Here is a 21781-nt window from a genome sequence, read left to right as displayed (position 1 = left end):
CCAACTGTTTTACAAATGTCATATTTATTTTCATAGTTTGTGTGAATCGAGATCCAAATAAGGTCCACACACAGCTTTCTAAAGTAAGTAATACGGCCTTACATATTAAAAACAAAATATGTACATATCCTTTGATCTAATAATCCTAGTCCTAACAATCTAAGGATGAATCTATGAGAATATTTACTGTGGCATTGTTTGTAATGACAAAAACTTGAAAACAACTTGAATTTCCACTAATAAAGGAAGAGTAAATTAATGTATACATGTGTAGTATGGATAACTATGTGGCTATTAAAAACTCAAGTTGGATCTATAGGTCCTGCTCTGGTGGGCTGCCCTGATGAATTAAGCAACAAAGGATATAACTTAGGAATATATATGGTTTATGATCTGACTTTTGTAAAGACAAATTCACAATCTTCTATATATTTTTATGTATTTATTTACATGTGTGTGTATGTGTCTATATATATTTGTAGATGTTTACATGGTTATGGAGAAAAATGTGTGGGCTCATGTACCTGAGCAAATGACATTGGTTATATGATCGTTGTCAAGAAAGAGTGTATAAGGCAAAGGGAAATAAGAATAAAATCAGATTAAAACATGGAAAAATAGTTATGGTATATGTTAAATGAAATGTAGAAATCAAAACTCTAGTCATAATATCATTGCAAATGGGTATGTAAAACTGAATGTAGTGGTAACAAAGGACAAAGGAAAACTTAATTTAAGTGTTAGTTTCATCTTGGATTTTTCTTTCCTCAAGAAAGTAACATTGGAAAAAAGAAAAATAGATTAATGTTTTATATATGTGTCTATCTGTATATATATCTATATCTATAGAGAGAGATATATCCTCATAACAATCAAATAAATCCATATTTGGTCAATAAATGAGAACAAACCAATTTTTGTCTATTTGATTTTGTCTGTCAAGAATACAAATACAGAAAACATCTGTTCAGATAATTACGTTGTACAAAATTGTGTTAATAACTTCATTTCTTTACTAACTCAAGGCAGCCCACCCAAGCAATCCTGGAATCCTTTAATGCAGTTAAAATTTTAAATCCTGATAATTCCTATAAAACTGAGGCTGGCACTGTGGTCATTAATACAATTTGGCCTAAATTGGTGACCTAATCCAATTATTACTCAAATCAGAAATGTAAAATTTCTTCACTCTATGTTTTCTACTACACTTACTGCTAATGAACAAATTGTTAGATACAAAGACAGGATTTAAGTAATTCATCCTCCCCCAAATAGTTTCCTATATTCTTCTAATTTAACGGATTGCTTGTGCACAGTTTCTTTTGAACTGTTTCCCCAGGAGTCCACCAGTGCCATAGGTAACTGACTCAATTCTCCCACTACTTTCCTCCATTCAACTTAAATTAATGAACTACCATGATGCCAAATGTTCCTTCAAATAGTATGTACCAACTCCGACAACTGTAAACAGAAATGTAAAGCCAACGTTAAAATGGCATAGCCATAAAATGATTCAGAATGTGCTTACAATTTTTAAATACTATTGTTCACTTGACAATTACAAAGTTAGTTTAATTTTTTTCTCCATAGAATTCACAGACTCCCAGGAGGTCTGGGCACACAAATAGAGAAGGAGATTTAGGATTTTTAAGAAGCTTACTGAGGAAAGCAACTAGGATGATAACATCATCAATCAGCCTAATAGTTCAACTCTAATTTACAGCTGATTACCCCTGCAATTAGGAGGAACTATTTAGTTCCTGTTTCTTTTTTTCTCCCACTTGGACCATTCCCCCATCAAACGATGAAAATTGTTTTGAAAAATTTGACAAAGAATTTGGCTTTAAATAAGGAATTCCATTTCTAGAAATCTAACTTAAAGAGATATTTGGTCCAGATAAGTATGTAAGTATAAGAATACTTGAAACTGCAGTATGATGTTGTAAACATCCTAAGTGTTCATTATTAGGTAGTTGAATAAATTATAAAATAATGTAATACTTTGCTCATTAAACATTAGGTATTCATACAAATTCTACTGATAGCTATTGAAAAAGATGAACAGCCCAGGAGAAAAAAAATAGTGAATGTGTATGAACAATTTCAAGAAAAAAACTACAAATGGCCAATGAAATTTTTTTAAGTATCTCAACTTCATTCATAATAAACTAAATGCAAATCAGAACAAGATACCAATTTTAATGTATTTGATTGGCAACAACTAAAATTTTTGATAACCAATGCTTGTGGAAGTTTCAGAAACAAGCACTCAAACACTTTTGTTGGCAGGTTATTTGGTGCAAACTTTCTGGATAATAATTTGGTAAATTTCCATCAAAATGTAAAACACATATATCCTTTAACCCAGTCCTCAATGCTTAGGATTTTCTCTGTAGATATGCTGATAAGACTTAAGATAAGTACATAGATATTCTTGCAACACTGTTCTACCAGTAGGAGTAAAATCTAAACCACACAACAAACAAGCAAAACCCTAGGAACATCCAAAATTACCATGATAGGGAACTAATTAAATAAATTGTGGCACATTCTAACAAATGACTTTTTATGCAGCTCAGAAATATATGCATTATGTTATATTATATTATATTATATATTATAATATATATTTTTTATACCTTGCAGTTAGGGAACTATCCCCATAACATATTAAATGAAAAAGCAAAGTAAATAACTGTGTATACTATGATCTTTTGTGTTAAAAACAGACAAAAAGGAGATAGAAAGATAGAAATAAGTATATATAAATACGTTTGTAAGTTTTGAAGGATTCACAAGAAACTAAGAAAGGCATTTTAGCCTTGGGAAGATGAACAAGGAAAGGGAGGGTGGCTCTCAACATTCACTTTTTATTTGGTAACTTTTCGTAGCATGAATTTTCTAATCTCATAGATTTGTTTCTTTTAATTTAACAAACTGTTCCCTACAGGCTATCAGGGATGGGAGAATGTTTGCTTCTTTGTGCTTTTCTATAAAATAAGAGCAAATCTCATACTATTTTAAAAATATTATCATGAGTCAAAAAATGGATATTGTAGATCTATATCCACTGACAGAGAAAACTGTAAGGACTTTTTTTTTTAATTTAAGAAAGCCCAATTGCAGTACAATGTGCATACTATGATCCCATTTATATAAAATTGTGTGTTGGCACCTGTGGGTATTGACATTAAGAAATGTCTGGAAAGATATTATCAAAGTGCAATGTTATTACACATTCTGTTTTGTAACCATTCTAAATTGCCTTAATTTTCTCAAAATGAGGATGCATCATCTTTGAACATAGTAACACAAAATTTTAATATAAACTCTGACATCTATTTGATATCTCAGCAAACTAGAAGCTGGAATGGAAACAAGGAAAAGATAAGAAAATGATTTAAATAAAGTTATGCACACTGAGAGGCTGCCTACTAAAGCAGTCCAGTGCAAAATCGAGGAGTGACCCAAAACTGGGAGTTTATACCTAGAATCCAGCAAGGGGAACAGAGTGTTCCCTAGGCAGGAGAGAAACCTGAGCTGGACAGCTTTAGCATAAACAAAAGTGGGTCTGCAGGCACTGACTTGCCACAATGAAAAAAATAAAAATAAAAAAACCTTTTAAAGATGTATATCCACTAAAAAAGTCCCCATTAATAAGTAAGGAAGCCCTGTTGCTTAGAACATTTTTACTGCAAATCATGGTTTCAAATCTCCATACTAAAGCAGACATGCTTTTTGGATAAAGCTGAAAATACATGTCATTTTGAATAAGTACATATGAATATAGGTAAATGTTAAAAAAAAAAAGCTCTAGAGGGGTAAACACAGCAGCACTGAAGAGGAGGAACCAGAATCAGGATGGAGGAGGTGGTCAAAGAGGCCACCTTGTCTATAACGTTTGAATTTTTTAATAAAAGGAAAGTATTCACATATTTTTATTGTGGTTAAAATATACATAAAATTTACATTACAGCCATTTTTAATGTTCAATTCAGTGGCACAGTACGGTCACAATATTATGCAACCATCAGCACTCTCAACTTCTAGAACTTTTTCATCATCCCAAATAGAAACTCTGTACCCATTAAAAAACTCCCCATTTCCCTTCCCCCAACCCCTGATAACCTCTATTTTTCTGTCTCTATGAATTTACCTATTCTAGGTAACTCACATAAGTAGAATCATAAAATATTTGTCTCTTTGTGACTGGCTTATTATATTTAGCATAGTTTCCTAAACTTTCATCCATGGTGTAGCATATGTCATAATTTCCATCCTTTTTAAGGCTGAATAGAATTCCACTGTGTGGATATACCATTCATCTGCTGATGAATCCTTGGGTGATTTCTACCTTTGGCTATTATGAATAATGCTCTGTAGATTGGTGGATAAGTATCTGTTTGAGTCCCTGCTCTCAAGGCTTTTGGGAAAATACCTAGGAGTCAAATTGCTGGATCATATGGTAATTCTAACTTTTTGAGGAACTGCCAAACTGTTCTCCCCAGCAGCTGCACCATTTTACATTCCCACCAGCAATGCATGAGGGTTCCAATTTCTCCACATCCTTGCCAAAACTTGTTTTTCCCTTTTTTTTCCTAATAATAAGCCACCCTATGGGTGTGAAATGTTATCTCACTGTGGTTTTGATTTGCATTTGCACATTTTTTTCATGTACTATAAATGTTTAATTAAAAATTATTTTAGAAGAAGAAAGTAAGGGATCAGGATTTGTTTTCTTCATTCACAAGCAAGGGATACCTTCTTCACTGCTAAGCTCTGTGATAGAGGCCAGGGCTGTCCTGCTCACTGTTGCATCCCCAGCCCCTAACAAGGTGCCTGGTACCTAGTAGGCACTCATTAAATAGAGTATCCATTTGAGGAATAAATGACTGCATTATCCTCCCAATTTATGTATGAGTTGAGGGGAATAAGTCTATGAAGAAGTGTCACCTTGAAAAATATACACGCAAATATTATTCAGCCATTAAAAAAAAGGAAATCCTACCATTTGCAGCCATATGGTTAGACCTTGAGGGCATTTTCCCAAGTGAAATAATTCAGACAGAGAAAGACAAATACTATATGATCTCACTCATACATGAATCTAGAAACACAAAACTCAGAGAAAACGAGAGTAGAATGGTGGTTACCAGGGTCTGGGGGTTGGTGGGGGGAATGGGAAGATGTTGGTCAAAGGGTACAAACTTTCAGTTATAAGATGAATAAGTTCCAGGGATCTAATGTACAGCATGATGACTATAGATAATAATACTGTATTATATACTTAAATGTTGCTTTACTGTTCTCACCATAACAACAACAACAAAATGGTAATTATGTGAGATAAAGGATGTATTAACTAACCTTATTGTGGTAAACATTTCCCAATATATACATATATAAAAACATCACACTGTACACCTAATACTTACACAATGTTATATGTCAATTATATTTCAATAAATCTGGAAAAAATAATATAAGTCACCCAGAGGAAAAAGAAAAATACACATACATACTAATTTCTGAAAAAAACATCATCATAAACTTGGGAAGTCTTGGGTAGCAGCCTGTTGCAAGACAGATGCAGGATGGCCAAGAAAACATAAGTGACACTACTTAATGGTTTTAAGAAAGGCAACTTCGGGGTGGTATTCATCCATCTCGGTTGCCAGATAAGGACAAGGAACTTTTCAAGTGTATTCATATTATACAACCAGGGACCCTATATTTCCTGAGTTTCAGGCAGGATGGCTGATGAGAAAGATATATACAATCGGAACACTGTTGTACCCCTGAAGTCTTATCACTATTTGTGTGTTTGAAAGTCAGTTACTAATATTAATCACTTTATCATAAATTCTGCAACAGAAGTAGATATTTGAATTTTTTTCCAATTTGTTCATATATCCATGAATGAACATTACTTATTGTAGTTGGCAACCATCCATTGCTTTTCTCTAGCTAAAGAGGATGGAGGCCATTCATCTTGTTCTCCCATTCCCTTCCCACAAGTTTAAAGTGCAGTAAACTACTCCTCTCTCCACTCCCCAAGCTGAGAACTTGTCTGAAAGTCACGGAACTATTGCTCTGCATAAGCCCCTGATGCCCCTAGGGGTGAAGGAAGGGAGGAGAGAGCTAGTTGATGCTAAGAGAAGAGCACCAAGATGTGAGCTGCCTGCATTCCCTTCCTCCTTGAGTTATGCACGTAAATTCTCCATGGGTGAGTCAACTGGAGAGCACAGAAGGTGGCTGAGGCTTAAGGCCCTTGCTGGTACTCCCCAAGAAGCCCCTCCAGACAAAGATCCCCCAACAACAAAAGGCTGTATGTTAGACTGCCCCTGGCAGGGACTAGTGGGGATGTCTGGGAGAAAGGGTTTAGATTGACCTCTCCTACATTAGAGAGTGCACAGGGGAGGCCCCAGAGAGCAACAATGTGCCCATTCCAAGTAAGAGAGCTGGCATCCGGACTCCTGACACATTGGGAGAACCGTTACTGAAGTAGCAACAACCAGAAGAAAAAGAACAGATAACTCTTCATGGACAGTCTTGCAGAGAACATTCTTTCTCCCTCCTCCTCATCCTTACTTAGGAGCAGAGCCAAGCAGAAAGGGAGTGACATTACCACTCCCTCCACTAACTGTTGTAGCCACAAGTCCACCTGCACCAGGAGAACGGGAAGAGCTATGAATTAAATAAGAGATTAAAGATTTTAAACGGGCAGGCCTAAGTCATAATACTTGGAATGGGACTGTATTAGTTACTGAAAGTGACTGGAGTTATGGGACCAGAGTAGAATATTCTTAAGGGAATCCGTTCAACAGAGTTAAGTGAATTTCTAAAGACAGTGGTAATGGTTATAGGGGAAACAAATTAAATCGCTTCATATTTATATCTCACAAGTGAAGACTTTACAAACTGGCTATATACTTATCATAATCTATAATTATTTACTAGTTTATTGTCTTCCCCATAAACTATAAGCACCATGGATCAGAGATCATGTCTATGTTGTTCACTATTGTATCCCTCGAGTACAGCATATATGCTCAACAATAATTTGATGAATGTAGATTCCTTATCTTTTAAAGATACAAACTGAAATGTCTGCAGAATAAACAATGTGATGTCTGATATTTACCTTAAAATAATTCAGGAAGGTAGAGGTGAGACAGTGCGTGGGAATATAAACAGAACAAGATTGATAATTCTTGAAGCCGTATGATGGGTACACGGGGTTCATTATAATCTCTTTTGTTTAAGTTTTTAAAATAGTGGTAGGGCCTCCCTGGTGGCGCAGTGGTTGAGAGTCCGCCTGCCGATGAGGGGAACACGGGTTCGTGCCCCGGTCCGGGAGGATCCCACATGCTGCGGAGTGGCTGGGCCCGTGAGCCATGGCCGCTGAGCCTGCGCATCCGGAGCCTGTGCTCCGCAACGGGAGAGGTCACAGCAGTGAGAGGCCCGCGTACCGCAAAAAAAAAAAAAAAAAAAAAAAAAAAAAAAAAAAAAAAATAGTGGTAAAATTATAATTGTTTCTTAATTTTTTTCTCAACATAATATAAAAACATCTAAATATACATAAAAGGTAAAAGTGAACACCCATATAATGACCATGTATTTGACAATGTTAATGTTTTATTATATTTATTTACCCACATCTATCTTTCTATACATTTATCCATCTTAATTTTGATGCATTTCAAAGTAATTTGCAGACTTCATTACACTTCACTCCTTAACACTATAGCATGCATATCATAAACCTCAAAAATTTTTACCATTTCTTTTTTTTTAAGGTAAAATTTACTTACAGTGAAATCATATATTTACTATATGTAAACATATCATATATTTACTATATAAAATAACATTAATATAATCTACACAAAATACATATTATTTATATTTGTCCTTATATTTAGAAGTTCATAGCATGTTATGTTTGTGTTCTTCCAAAATTCATATGGTGAAACTCTAACCCCACAATGTAATGGTATCTGGAGATGTGGTCTTTGGAAGGTAATTAAGGTTAGATTAGAGTAGGGCATGAGGGCATGAGGGTATCCTCATGATAGGATTAGTGCCCTTATAAGAAGGCCATTAATCCTCACCCTCACCCTCACCCTCTCCCTGCATGCATCCACTGGGGAAAGGCCATTTAAAGTTATACTGAGAAATCTGCAACCCAAGGAAAGAGTCTCCACTGGGAACTGAATTGGTCAGCACCATAATCTTGGAATTCCCAGCCTCCAGGACCGTGAGAAAATAAATTTCTGTTGTTTAAGCAACCATGGCAACCTGAGCACACGGAGGCATAGTGTTATTAGGAAGCCACTGAAGGGGTTCATTACATACTTTCTTAAAGAGCACTCTGGCTGAGTGTGGAGGAAGGAATGAAATAGGACAAGAATAGATTCAGGAAGACTGGATAGGAGACTATGACTACTGACTAGACTAGAGGTGATCTTAGCTTGCCTAGAATCATAAGAGCAGAGACCAAAAGAAGCAAGTGAGTACAAGAAATATTTAGGGGGTAAAAGAGACAGGATTTGTTGAGAGCATAAAGCTGTGCCATTGCTGGCTGGTAGTACCACCAGTCACTAAAGTAGGGAACACAGAGAAGAAGCAGGCTTTATTTTTGGAGGGCCAGGTAGGGGGATGGAGGTTGAGTTCAGTTTTGGACATATTCAACTTGAGATGCCTATGAGGTTCAACAGACATTTGGATATATATATCCAGAGCTTTGAGGACAGGGCTGGGCTGGGGATAAACATATGGGGGTCACCAGCATAAAAATTATCATTAAAGCATGGAAACGATTGAGATTGTGTAGGGAGAAGTATGGGAAGGTCATGAGGAACACCATGATTTAAGGAGTGAGTTAGAGGAGCAGGAGTCAGCTAAGAATGAAAAGAAGTGGTAACAAAGGTGCTGAGCCACAGAAGCCCAAAAAAGAAGTTAAATAAACTAAATGTTTAATGGCATTTGGTGAAGACAAACAACTTAATGAATCCCTTCACAACAAGGATGATTTCAAACATACCACCAGAACATCTGAAATCTGTTGGCCATTGATCTGAGGTTTTCAATGCGTGGTCCCCAGAAGAGCAGCATCAACATCACCTGGGAACCTGTTAGAAATGAAAACTGGGTGGCCCCACCTCATAAACCTACTAAGTCAGAAACCCTGGGGTGTGGCCCAGCAATCTGTGTTTTAACAAGCCTTCTGGGTGATTCTGATGCTCACTAAAGTTTGAGAATCGCTGCTCTAAGCAGTGCTTAGATAGCACCTGACAACCATTCCTTTAGGAACCAATCCCCTTTCCGATAAACACATTTTCCTTTAGCTCTGTTAATACATTCTGCCAAATTGCTAGAGCCTGGGCAGCAAGATTTGGTCAATACCCCATTTACTGTAAAACAGATCCTATCCTGATTTTAACGTTCCTGCTCAACAACCAACTACCTACCGCTTCTCCCTCCACTGGGTGTATCTTTTTTGCTTATTCATAACATCTAAATATTTATAATGTCTGCTCCTTCATCGCTTCTCTTTGTGCATTTTTTTCAGTCTCTGATCCTGCTACCAACTGAACAAATCTCTAAATCTCAGTTTAAATTCCTGAGTGACATATATTGTTGGTGAAACCGCAAATTGGTACAATTTAGTAATTTGGCATCATTTATCAGAACAGAAACAGCGCCTTCGACCTAGTAATTCCACTTCTAGGAAATGATCCTACAAAGGTACTTGCACGTGTGCAGAAAAGGGACTCTCTTCGGGTGAGTATGTCGAGGCTGTCTGGGTCAGAGAGGCCTGTTCACACCTCACTTCACACTTGAGTCAGAAGCAGCAGGGGAAGCCCTCACAGCCTCAGCGTCCCGCACGGCCGTCCCCAACACCGGCCCAAGCCGGCTGCGACTTGATCTTCTCTCGCTTTCCGGGAAGGGAGAACGAGTGCCACCGCCAAAAACCGTGACCGCGGCCCTACCGGCCGCTAGCCGCCCGCCGCCTGCCGCCCGCCGCCAGCCGCCAGGAGGCGGTGCTCCGGAGGGGCGGGAAGGGGCCGACGGGGCGGGGATCGGGGCGGGGCAGTCGGGGTGATGGCCCCGGTTGTCGTCGCCGTCGCCGCCGCCGCCTCAGCAGCAGTAACCGAAGTCAACGCCGCCGCTGCCGCCTCCCGGGTTGCCGTCCGTCCGCGCGCTGGCTCGGCCGGGACCCGCAGCCATGGAGGACTTCATCGTGATCTCGGACGACAGCGGCTCCGAGAGCTCCGGGGGGACCCGCTCGGGCAGGGCGCGGAGGCTCCGCCGGGCCCTGTCCCGGACCACCGGCGCGCTGCCCCGCCGGACCGTGGTGAGTGAGCGAGCCGCCGCTTCCCGAGCCCCGCCGCGACCGGAGCGCCGCCTCCGCTCGGGCCACCCTCGGCCCGGCCCGCTGGCTCCGGCGGCCCCGCCGCCCGCCCCTGGGCGCCTCACAGCTGCAACCGCTTCCCGCCTTGCCGCCTTCCTGTCGTGTTCTACCCTGAGGAGTGCGGCTGGCCCGGGTCGGGAGGCCGGGCCTCCCGGGCTCCGCACTCAAGCCCGAGCCGGCTGAGGCTGGAGAGTGGCCGCCGAGCACATGGACGAGGTCCGGGTGCGGGGGGTGCGGGAGCCCACAGTGGGCGGCGGTCTCAGGCCGGGCCGTGCGCTTCCCCGAGCCTTGGCGGGGGTGGCGGCCGGGGGGCCCGGGGGCACGCAGGGTCCTAGGGGTAGTCCCGGACCTCGAGGCGGGGACGCGGGAGCGTGTAATTGTTTGGCTTGTGGTGGGTACAGATGTATGCAGGGAGGTAACAGGAGCCCGGGCGGGGAGGGAGGGAAGCTGGGGCCTGGGCCAGATGGTGGCCGCGCTCCAGGGCCTGGCAGCCGAGCGAGGGGCCCGATTTTGGAGTTGTGCAGGAGGGCCGTTTATTTCTCTTAGGAAACATTTACCAGGCTCTAAAGGAATAAGGAGGGAAACATCTTGCACGATTTCTTTTTCCCTCAGGCTCTTTGTCCTTCCTAAGGTAGTGAATAAAACATCTATGGTCCCTGCCTTTCTAGAATTCTCCACAGATATTTATTGAAGCCCTACTATGGGCCTGATGTTCTAAGAGCTGGGGATGCGATGGAGAACACAACATTTGCGGCTTCTGTCATAGAAGGTGATATAATCAACAAGTGGCTATTGAGTACTCAAGGGATGGGAGTTGGGCAAGGCTTTCTATCAGGAGACTCCCAGCATCAGACTTCCAACAATCTTCCCAGCCTCCCAAAGCCACACCCCAGAAATAACAGAATTGTCACACTGATGTTATTTGTAAACCCCTTTCTTCCTTTGCAAATACTTCATCAAGACAAATCTAGCTTCTGCTTCTCCAATCCCCTTCCCATTGTTTGTAGTCCCTAAGCCTCCACTGTGAGCCACTTCAGGTATAGTGCTAAATCTAGGAGGTCACTGTAGAATAAATGGCATGCAAAACCAATTAACTTATAGTGCTATGTTGCCATGATTCAAGCAAGAGGGATCCTCAATAAATTTCAGTAAAGAATTTAGATGAGATGGACAGACAAAAGATTTTCAAGGTAAAAGTGACCCAACTTGGGAAGTGAATGGATGTCCCTAGTGCTGTGACAGTGTGGGGGACATACTAGATCCACAATAAATATTTGTTGGATGAAAGAATGGTTGACGGAATGGGAGAGCGAGCAGTTCAGATGGATGTTTGACGATGAGAGCAAATACAGTAGGAGCAGGCTTGGGGTGGAGGGAATGCTGCATTCAGTTTGAACGACAGAGGACTTGAACTCTGGAGAAAAGTCAGGACTGGAAAGATTTGGTAACCATCTAAACAGAAAGGAGCATCGAAGGTCTAATTGTGACCGAGATAATCAAGGGAAAGAATATAGAAAGAAAAGAGGTGGAAGAAAAAAATACTGCAGAATAACTCCCAACTGCATCTCCTCCCAGTTCCTCCTCTTTCCTATTCCTCCTTCTCTCAATCCCCCTTTAATTTGTCCTTCCTACTAACTTTGTCCTTTGCTCCCAAGTGGTATCCATCTTCCCTCATCCTGGGTCAGCTTCCTTCTTCAGGTGCCCAGATGTCATCCTTATCCCAGTCTGTCGCGTGTGTTGTGACCCTTCACACACATACATAGGGGCACTCTCAAACTGCCCCCCTCCCCTCCCTTGTGACCACCCAACCAAGCATTTTGATTTGGAGCTTTTCGAATTGAAGAGAAATGAAGGGCAAGTTCCAGAGTAGTACCCAGTGTAAATCTCGCTTCTCCAGAGACTTACTCCACTTTTCTAAAAACTCTGGGCTAGTTCTCCTTTTATCTTTCTTGCAAGTTAGATAAGGGTGGTATGATAACCACACAAAAGATCAGAGGCATTGAGAGAGCAAGGTTATAAAGCCTCAAGCGCCTTTGTCCAGCTTTTTCTCAAGGCCCTGAGGTCAGAGAAACCTCTGTTTAAATACGGAACTCGGAACTCCCCCGCCTCCCCCCCCCCCCCCCCCCCGCCCCCAACAGCTGTGTGAGCTTTGGCAAGTTCTGTCATCTCTCTCAGATTTTGCATTTGAGAACATTAATACCTACCTGGCAGGACCATTAGAAGGTTTTTAATGAAGCAATGCAAGAAAAATGCCAGCATAAATGATAGCTTTTGCTATACTTTGTGCTGTTTCTCAAGCTTGGGAAGCAATGAAATGAAAGAAACAAGTTTTGTAATTTTTTTTTCTTTTTTACAAATATTGACTGAGGGGAAACAACTTGCTTGAATTCAGGAAATCAGAAACCCATCTCCAATGCTGAAGTTGATGTTTCTGAACTTCTGGCTCTTAACCTGGGCTTTAGTCTTCAGTAAGTTGATGAAATGTGTCTGTGTTTTTTTATTTATTGCTTTTTTCCCCCCTACTTATAAAAGCAGAACATATTCAGATAATTTTGGTTGCCCTAATTACAAAAAATTGAGAAATGTATATAGAAAAAAATTTAATTGCCCTTAATCTCGCTATCCAAAAATAACCAATGTTAACATTTTGAAGTATGCCTGGCTAAACTTTTATTTGTAAATACCAGTGTGCACTCATACATAGCCATGTGTCATCCCCATATGTTTTTGCAAAAATGAAGTCTTGCTATACTTCATTGTTTTCAGTTTGCCTTTTCTTTTAATATACTTTTTGTCTTTTTCTGCATCAATAAATACACATCACCAATATTTTTAATGTATTTCATTGTACAGATTTATAATTACATTTCTCTTTTCCTATAAATGGATATTATGCTGCCATTTCTAAATTTTCTCTATTATAAACAACTCAGAAATTTCCTCATAAATAATCTTTGTACCTTTGTTTGTTTGTTTGTTTGTTTAGGATAAGTTCCTCTTAGAAGTGAGATTGCTGAGTCTAAAAGTATGCCCTCTTTGGAGGGCTTTTGATATATATTGTCATATTTCCTACAGAAATCGTGCACCAATTATATTTTCACCGTACCCCTTTCTCCACTACCTAGTCAATATCTACCCCTAGATACTGTCAATTTATTCAGTATGTAAATATTTATTGAGCACTTACTATATGCCAGGCACTCTTGTAGTTGCTAAGAATATGGCTGTGTAACAAAACCAAGTCCCTGTTTTTGTGGAGATTTCACTTTAGTCAGAGGGAGACAAAGAATAAACAATCACATAAATGTCATGTCAGAATGTTAGGAAGAAAAGTAAGGAATTTTTGTTCTTTTAATATTTGCTGATTTGATAGCCAGATTCTGTGAGCTGTCATGGTTTTAATTTTTTCTATGGTTGTGGATTGTGATTCATTCTCTCATTAAATACATATTGAGCACATGCTCTGACCTTGGGTACCAAAGGTGAACAGGATGACAATGGACCTACATTCTAGTGAGGAAATAAGAGCAATAAACTAACAAATAAGTGAACAATGTAATAGAGAATAACTTGGGTGGGGTTGGGAGCGTTAGATTGCGTCTTCAAAGAAGGCCTTTCTGAAGAGTTAATGTTTGATAAGAGAACAAAATGACAGATTTGTTATGAGAAGATCTTGGGGAATAAAGTAGCAGTAAAGGGTGCAGCAAAAACAGAGGCTTGAAATTTGGAAGGGGCATGACTAATTGGAAGAATCAAAAGGCCAGTGGGGCTAGAATGTGAGTGAAGGACAGAGTTGGAAGAGATGAGAAGTAGGTGAGCTAGGTTATATAGGACCTTCTAGACCACAGTAAGGAACTTGGATTTATTCTTATGTAATAAGAAATCTTTGAAGGGTTTTTAGCGGGGGGAAAACATGATCTGATTTACACTTTTAAATGGTGACTTTAGGGGCTTCCCTGGTGGCGCAGTGGTTGAGAGTCCGCCTGCCAATGCAGGGGACACAGGTTCATGCCCCGGTCCGGGAAGATCCCACATGCCACGTAACGGCTGGGCCCGTGAGCCATGGCCGCTGAGCCTGCGTGTCCGGAGCCTGTGCTCCGTGACAGGAGAGGCCACAAGAGTGAGAGGCCCACGTACTGCAAAAAAAAAATAAAGGTGACTTTAGCTACTGTGAGAAGAAAAGACTGTAAGGCAAGGTGACCATATAATTTGTCATCCAAATGGGGATTCTTTTGCAAATGAAAGGAGTTACTAACTGGACTGGGTATCAAGCAACAGGTGAAGACTAAACTGTCCCAAACAAACCAGCTTCACCTTACTATAAGGGGACAAAAGTGGATCAGGGAGATCAGTCTTGGAGGTTTCATTAGTAGTCCAGACCAGAGATAATTGTAGCTTTGTAGGTGGTGCAACTGGAAGACTGGAGAGATATGGAAGGCATTTATAAAGTAAATCCTGATCTTTGGATGTGGTTAATGAGGGAAAGGGAGAAATCAAAAATGATGCCCTGGTTTTGGCCTGAACAACTGGATGCAAGTTGGTGTCAGTCATTGAAGTGGGGAAGACTTGGGGAGGAACAGGGTTGGAGGAAAGATTCAAGATTTCTCTTTAAAAGGTGTTAAATTTAAGATACCTGTGGGAGAGCCAACTGGAGATGCAAGGTATAAGGTTTGTACTGAGTTTGGAAGCCAGGGGAGAAGTCCTGACTAGTTTGGTGTCATTAGCACATAAGTTGTAAAGTCATTGACCTAGAAGAGTTCATCTAGGTTGACAGTGTACAAGAGGAAGAGCATCCAGGATCTAGCCCTAGAGCATGCCACAGTGCCTGGCCCAGGGGAAGGCAAGGGGAGGAGGAGCAGCTAGTGAGGTTGGAGATCAGAGTGTGTGCTTGGCATGTAGGAGAGCTGGACGTCTTCCACGTTTATTGGAGATCTCTCTCTATATATGTATGTATGTATGTGTGTGTATATATATATATATATATATATATATATATACACACACATAGGGTGTGTGCGTGAATTGCCTGTTCTTATCCTATTGGGTTTCTGTTTGTTTGTGTGTTTACTAATTTGTCAGTTTTACTCACATAGTAAAGACTTTTTATAGGTTGGATTGGGTCCTCCAAAAAGATGTGTTGAAGTCCCCACCACCACTACAGAATGTGACCTTATTTGAAAATCAAGTCATTGCAGATGTAATCAGTGAAGATGAGATCATAGAGTAGGGTGGACCCTTAGTCCGATATGACTAGTATCTTTATAAGAAGATGTGAAGACAGAGGGAGTTATGCAGCTGCAAATCAAGGAACACCAGGGATTGCTCATGACACCAGAAGCTAAGAGAAGGGCACAGAACAGATTCTCCCCTAGAGCCTTGGAGAGAACATGGTCCTGCAGACACCTTGATTTTGGACTTCTGAGCCTCCAGAACTGTGAGAGGATGTTGTTTTAAGCCAGCCAGTTTGTAGTAATTTGTACTAGGAAACTACCCCTGTGTCATACATGTTACATATTTTTCCCCACTTTTGATTTCTTTGGTTTTCTTTACAGAGGTTTTAAATTTTTACATAGTCAATTCTGTCACCCTTTTCCTTTATGATTTCTGTCTTTGTTGTCATACTTAGAAAGACTTTCCTCACTCCTAAGATTATAAATTTTTTTTTCATTAATCCACCTGGAATTAGTTTCAAAAAAAGAATAGAAAAAAAAAAAAAGAATAGAATGGTAATCTAATATTTTTCTCTCCAGATGGTTAACTAGTTGTCCCAACATCATTTATTGAATTATCTGTCCTTTTTCCCCAGTGGTTTCAAATATTACCTTTATCAACTAATAACCTTCGTGTCTATTTGTGGACTTTGTATTTTGACCTTGTTGCATCACATAGTAAGAAAAGTTGGTATTTATGCCAGGCACCATGTTGAGTGCTTTGCACGGATTAACTCATGTAATCTTCACTGCAACCCTATGAGGTGTAGGTACTATTATTATCCCTATTTGATAGATGAGGAAACTGAGGTAGGTTCAACCAGGTGCTAACTGATAGAGCAGATTTACCACCACTAGTGTCAGTCTTGAAAATCCTGGGGTGAACTTGCAAACCTCTCACCATGTTTCCAAAGGAACATCCTCTGGGGATGCTGGAAATAGTTAAGTGGAAAAAAGCAAATTGCAAAGTATAATTCTATTTTTCAAATGTGTGTTTTTATCAGAATAGACTCACCAGTGTTTTTTAATCCAAAAATTATTTTTTAAACCCTATCATGTACTTTAAAAATACTTTTTAAATCACTTTCTCTTTCTCAACCCCTTCTCCCCAAAATTGCAAGTTCCCTGCTGGACACAGCCACATACTTAATGCGTCAAACATAGTAGGTGCTCATTAATTATTTATTCAGGGAGAAACAGAATTCTTATTATTGGTTTTCTAAGGAATCCTTTCCTCCTGAGATAAGTTATGTCAAAATACCCTCTGCGATGGGAGAACCAGGGGATAAATAATGGCTTCCAACCCAAGCTAATTTTTTATAAAGATTTTTGGAACTAAAACTATGGATATGTTTTAGAGTAGAAGGCAAAATTCACCTACATTTTTAATTTAAAACATCAGATGTCAAACTATTGATAATTTGGATCTTAAATCAAGGTCGGCTCCCACGTAAGCCTGCAGATCACTTGCCCCGTTCCCCCTTAACAGCTTTATTAAGATATAATTCCGGGCTTCCCTGGTGGCGCAGTGGTTGAGAGTCCGCCTGCCGATGCAGGGAACACGGGTTCGTGCCCCGGTCCGCGAAGATCTCACATGCCGCGGAGCGGCTGGGCCCGTGAGCCATGGCCGCTGAGCCTGCGCGTCCGGAGCCTGTGCGTCCGGAGCCTGTGCTCCGCAACGGGAGAGGCCACAACAGTGAGAGGCCCGTGTACCCAAAAAAAAAAAAAAAAAAAAAAAAAAAATGATATAATTCTATACCATACATAAAATTTGCCCTTAAAATTTCCTGAGTAGTTTAACAATCACCATTGTTTTAGATTTTAGAACATTTTCGTCACTCCAGAAGGAAACCCTGTAGTCTCCAGTGGGTTCTCGGGGTTTTTTTTTAAGGTATACAATTTGTGTCATTTAAAAAATAAAATTTCCCCATTTTAAATTATAAAAATTATTTTAAAATTTTAAAGAGGCAAAAAACTCAGGACATCAGAAAGAATGCACCCCTGTCCATTCCTGCTCTCCAGAGATAACTAATAGTTTTCTCTGTGTATGTACACAAACATACCTAAATGTCTAATTTTTTTCCCAGTGGAGTCATAGTAATTTTTTAAACCACTTAATATATTTTAGGCATTTAAAAAAAATATTGGTACCTCATTCAGACTATTGTCCACTTTGTTTACCATGGTATTCCCAGTGCATAACATGGTTCCTGGCACACAGTAAGTATTCATTCAATAAATATTTTATCAGCTGCATGTTATTCTCATATAAAAAATGCCATAATTTATTTAACCAGTCCCTTATTTTTATTTATTTTAACATCTTTATTGGAGTATAATTGCTTTACAATGTTGTGTTAGTTTCTGCTGCATAACAAAGTGAATCATCTATACATATACATATACCTCTATATCTCCTCCCTCTTGCGTCTCCCTCCCACCCTCCCTATCCCACTCCTCTAGGTGGTTATAAAGCACCGAGCTGATCTCCCTGTGTTATGCGGCTGCTTTCCACTAGCTGTCTATTTTACATTTGGTAGTATATATAAGTCCATGCCACTCTCACTTCGTCACAGCTTATCCTTCCCCCTCCCCATGTCCTCAAGTCCATTCTCTACATCTGCATCTTTATTCCTATCCTGCCCCTAGTTTCTTCAGAACTTTTTTTTTTTAGATTCCATATATATGTGTTAGCATATGGTATTTATTTTTCTCCTTCTGAACCTCTCCCTTATTGATTTTAATATTTTTGCTATTACAGACTGTGATGTGATGAACTCTCTTGCATGGTCATAAGAATATGTTTTTAGGACAAGTTCCTTACAATGGAATTCTGGAGTTAAAGAGTAATAAGTATTTATAATTTTAATGTATACCACTGTTGTGGACATAATGTCATTCTTTGTGCGATCCTAGTGTCTGAAACCCAGAACTATGTTTGTAAAACTCCCACCTTTGGAGATACAATCTATTTCCTCCTAAAAAAAAAAGCTGAATGCCAGATACTCACATTCCCGGGCTCCCTTGCACCTAATGCTTGGACATAGAACCTAGATTATACCAGTCAGAAGTACTTTTTCCAGACTTTGAATTGGAAGCTGGTGATGGGAAAAAGCAGGGTAAGGTAGACTCCATTTTGGTGAGACAGCAGCAGCAATGGCAATTACATGTAGCAGTAGGGTACAGGGTATAGCTGGCCGTGGAAGCTGTGGTGTTTGTGCCCACTGACAGTGATAATCACATATTCAGTTGTGCACTGTGGTTTAGAGCATCAGTTTTGGCTGTGTAGACTCCAAACTTGGTTCTCAGGTTCTCTAGATTCTAGGAGCTACCCTTTTTCTTGCAACTAAGATCACTAGTTGATATATAACCACCAAATTATACTTCAAAATGGATGTAATATATATTCTTATGTGGACAGTGTTTAAGAATACCTGTTTTCTTATACTTTGGCAAACCTGGATATTATCAAATTTCTTAGATTTGTGCCAAATGTAATGGTCTAACTTTTCAATTGCATAGAATTTTGCTGAAAGGAAAAACTCCTCTCAAATAATGAGTTAACTCATTTAATACTATTGAATGATCTACCCAATTATGTGTAAAACTACCTGTGTCATAAACTAAGTTTCCAGATAATTCGGGGCCTATTTTCTACATATTTTAATTACTGTAGCTCTGAAGTTGTCTTGATATTTGGTAGTGCAAAGCCTCCTTATTTGTCTTTTGTTTTCCCTTTAAGTTATTCTTGAGCCTTTCCACTTTCAAAGGAATGTTTGAATCATCTTACTCATTCCTTTAAAAAATACCATTTTTGTTTGGAATTTATTAAATTTATAGGGTAATTTGGGGATAACCAACACTTTTTAAACTTTAAATTTTTGTTATAAAAGATATATGAATAGACTATCTGAATAGACCTATATCTATTAAAGAAATTGAATCAATAATTAATAACCTTCCAAATCAGAAAACACCAGGCTCAGATGGGTTCACTAGTATATTCCACTAAACATTTAAGGAAGAAATTATTACCAGTTCTCTACAGAAGATAGCAGCAGGGGGAATACTCATTCTCTGAGGCCAGCATTACCCTAATACCCTAAAACCAGACAAAGACATTACAAGAAAAGAAAACTACAGACTAATAGCTCTCATTGAACATAGATACAAAAACCCTTAACAAAATATTAGCAATTGAATCCAACAATGTATAAAAAGAATTATACACCACGACCAAGAGGAATTTATTCCAGGTATGCAAATCTGGTTCAACATTTGAAAACCAACTAATGTCATCCACCACATCAACAGGCTAAAGAAGAAATTTTTTCTTCATATGATCATATGATCATATTAGTAGATGCAGAAAAACCATCTGACAAAATCCAACACCTATTCATGGTAAAAAAGAAAAAAAAGAAAAGAAAAAAAACCTCAGCAAACTAGGATTAAAGAGGAAACTTCCTCACCTTGATAAAGAACAACTACAAAAAACCTCTGATACTTAATGGTAAGAAACTTAAAATTTTCCCACTAAGATCAGGAGCAAGGCAAGGACATCCTCTCTCACCAGTGCTTTTCAGTATTGTACAGGAAGTCCTAACTAAAGCTATTAGACAAGAAAAAGTATACAGATTAGGAAAGAAGAAATAAAATTGTCTTTACTCACATGTCATAATCACCTATGTAGGAAAAAATCCAAAAGAATTAATACCAACAACAACGAAAACTAATAAGCGATAATAGCAAGACTGTAGGATGCAAGGTCAGCTTACAAAAGTCAGTCACTTTCCTGTATACCAGCAGCGAACAAGTGGAATTTGAAATTAAAAACATATTACCATTTACATTAAAACCTAAAAAAATGAAATACTTAAGTATAAATCTCATAAAACATGTACAAGATCTATGTGAGGAAAACTATAAAACTGATAAAATATATCAAAGAAGAAATAAATAAATGGAGATATATTCCGTGTTCATAGAAAGGAAGACTCAGTATTGTCAGGATGTCAGTTCTTATGAACCGGATCTATAGATTCAATACACTCCCAATCAAGATCCTAGCAAGTTATTTTGTGGATATCAGTAAACTGATTAAGGTTTATATGGAGAAGCAATAGCCAACTAAATATTGAAGGAGAAGAACAAAGTCAGAGGACTGTCACTACCTGACTTCAAGACTTACTACAAGCTACAGTAATCAAAACAGTGTGGTATTGATGAAAGAATAGACAAATAGATCAGTGGAACAGAATAAAAAGCCCTGAAATAGACCCACATTACTATAGTCCACTGATCTTTGACAAAGGAGCAAAAGATAGTCTTTTCAACAAACGGTGCTGCAACGACGACATTCACATGCAAACAAATGAATCTAGACACAGACCTTACAACTTTCATAAAAATTAACTCAAAATGGATCATAGACCTAAACATAAGATGCAAAACTGTAAAATTCTCAGAAGATAGCATAGGAGAAAACCTAGATGACTTTGGGTTTGGCAGTGATGTTTTAGATACAACACCAAGGACATGATCTATGGAAGAAATAATTGCTAAGCTGGACTTCACTACTACTAAAAACTTCTCTGTGAAAGACAAGAGAATGAGAAGATAAGCCACAGACTGGAAAAAAATATTGCAAAAGACACATCTGATAAAGGACTGCTTTGAAAATATGCAAAGAGTTCTTAAAACTCAACAATAAACAACCTGATTAAAAAATGGACAAAGGACATAAACAGATACGTCATCAAAGAAGGTATATAGATGTCAAATAAGTGTATGAAAAGATGTTCAACATCATGTGCCATTAGGGAATTGCAAATTAAAATAACAATGAAATATTACTACATTTGGATTTTAGACTACCCAAAATCCAAAACAAACACCAAATGCTGGTGAGGATGTGGAATAATGGAATTCTCACTCATTACTGGTGGGAATGCAAAATGGTACAGCAAATTTGGAAGACAGTTGGGCAGTTTTTTACAAAACTAAATGTGTTCTTACCATAAAAACCAGCAATTGTGCTCCTTGGTATTTACCCAGATGAATTGTAACTTATGTCCACACAGAAAACCGAATACAGATGTTTATATCAGCTTCGTTCATAATTGCCGAAACTTGGAAGCAACTAAGATGTCCT

At 39.0% G+C, this 21781-nt stretch overlaps 1 protein-coding gene across 2 annotated transcripts in view; it reads left to right on the top strand.

The window, feature by feature from the left end:
* Window positions 1-10167: 10167 nt before the first annotated feature.
* Window positions 10168-21781, top strand: part of SIMC1 (SUMO interacting motifs containing 1) — a 94482-nt gene continuing 82868 nt past the window's right edge. For both annotated transcript variants that reach the window (XM_082836553.1, XM_082836552.1), the window contains exon 1: window positions 10168-10360. In XM_082836553.1, coding sequence (XP_082692679.1) covers window positions 10232-10360 — 129 coding nt within the window. In that variant the 5' untranslated portion in view covers window positions 10168-10231. The remainder of the gene's footprint in view (window positions 10361-21781) is intronic.

The sequence above is a fragment of the Leucopleurus acutus genome (assembly GCF_964270905.1).
Source record: "Leucopleurus acutus genome assembly, chromosome: 3".
Taxonomy (NCBI): domain Eukaryota; kingdom Metazoa; phylum Chordata; class Mammalia; order Artiodactyla; family Delphinidae; genus Leucopleurus; species Leucopleurus acutus.
This window is presented reverse-complemented; position numbering and strand designations above follow the sequence as displayed.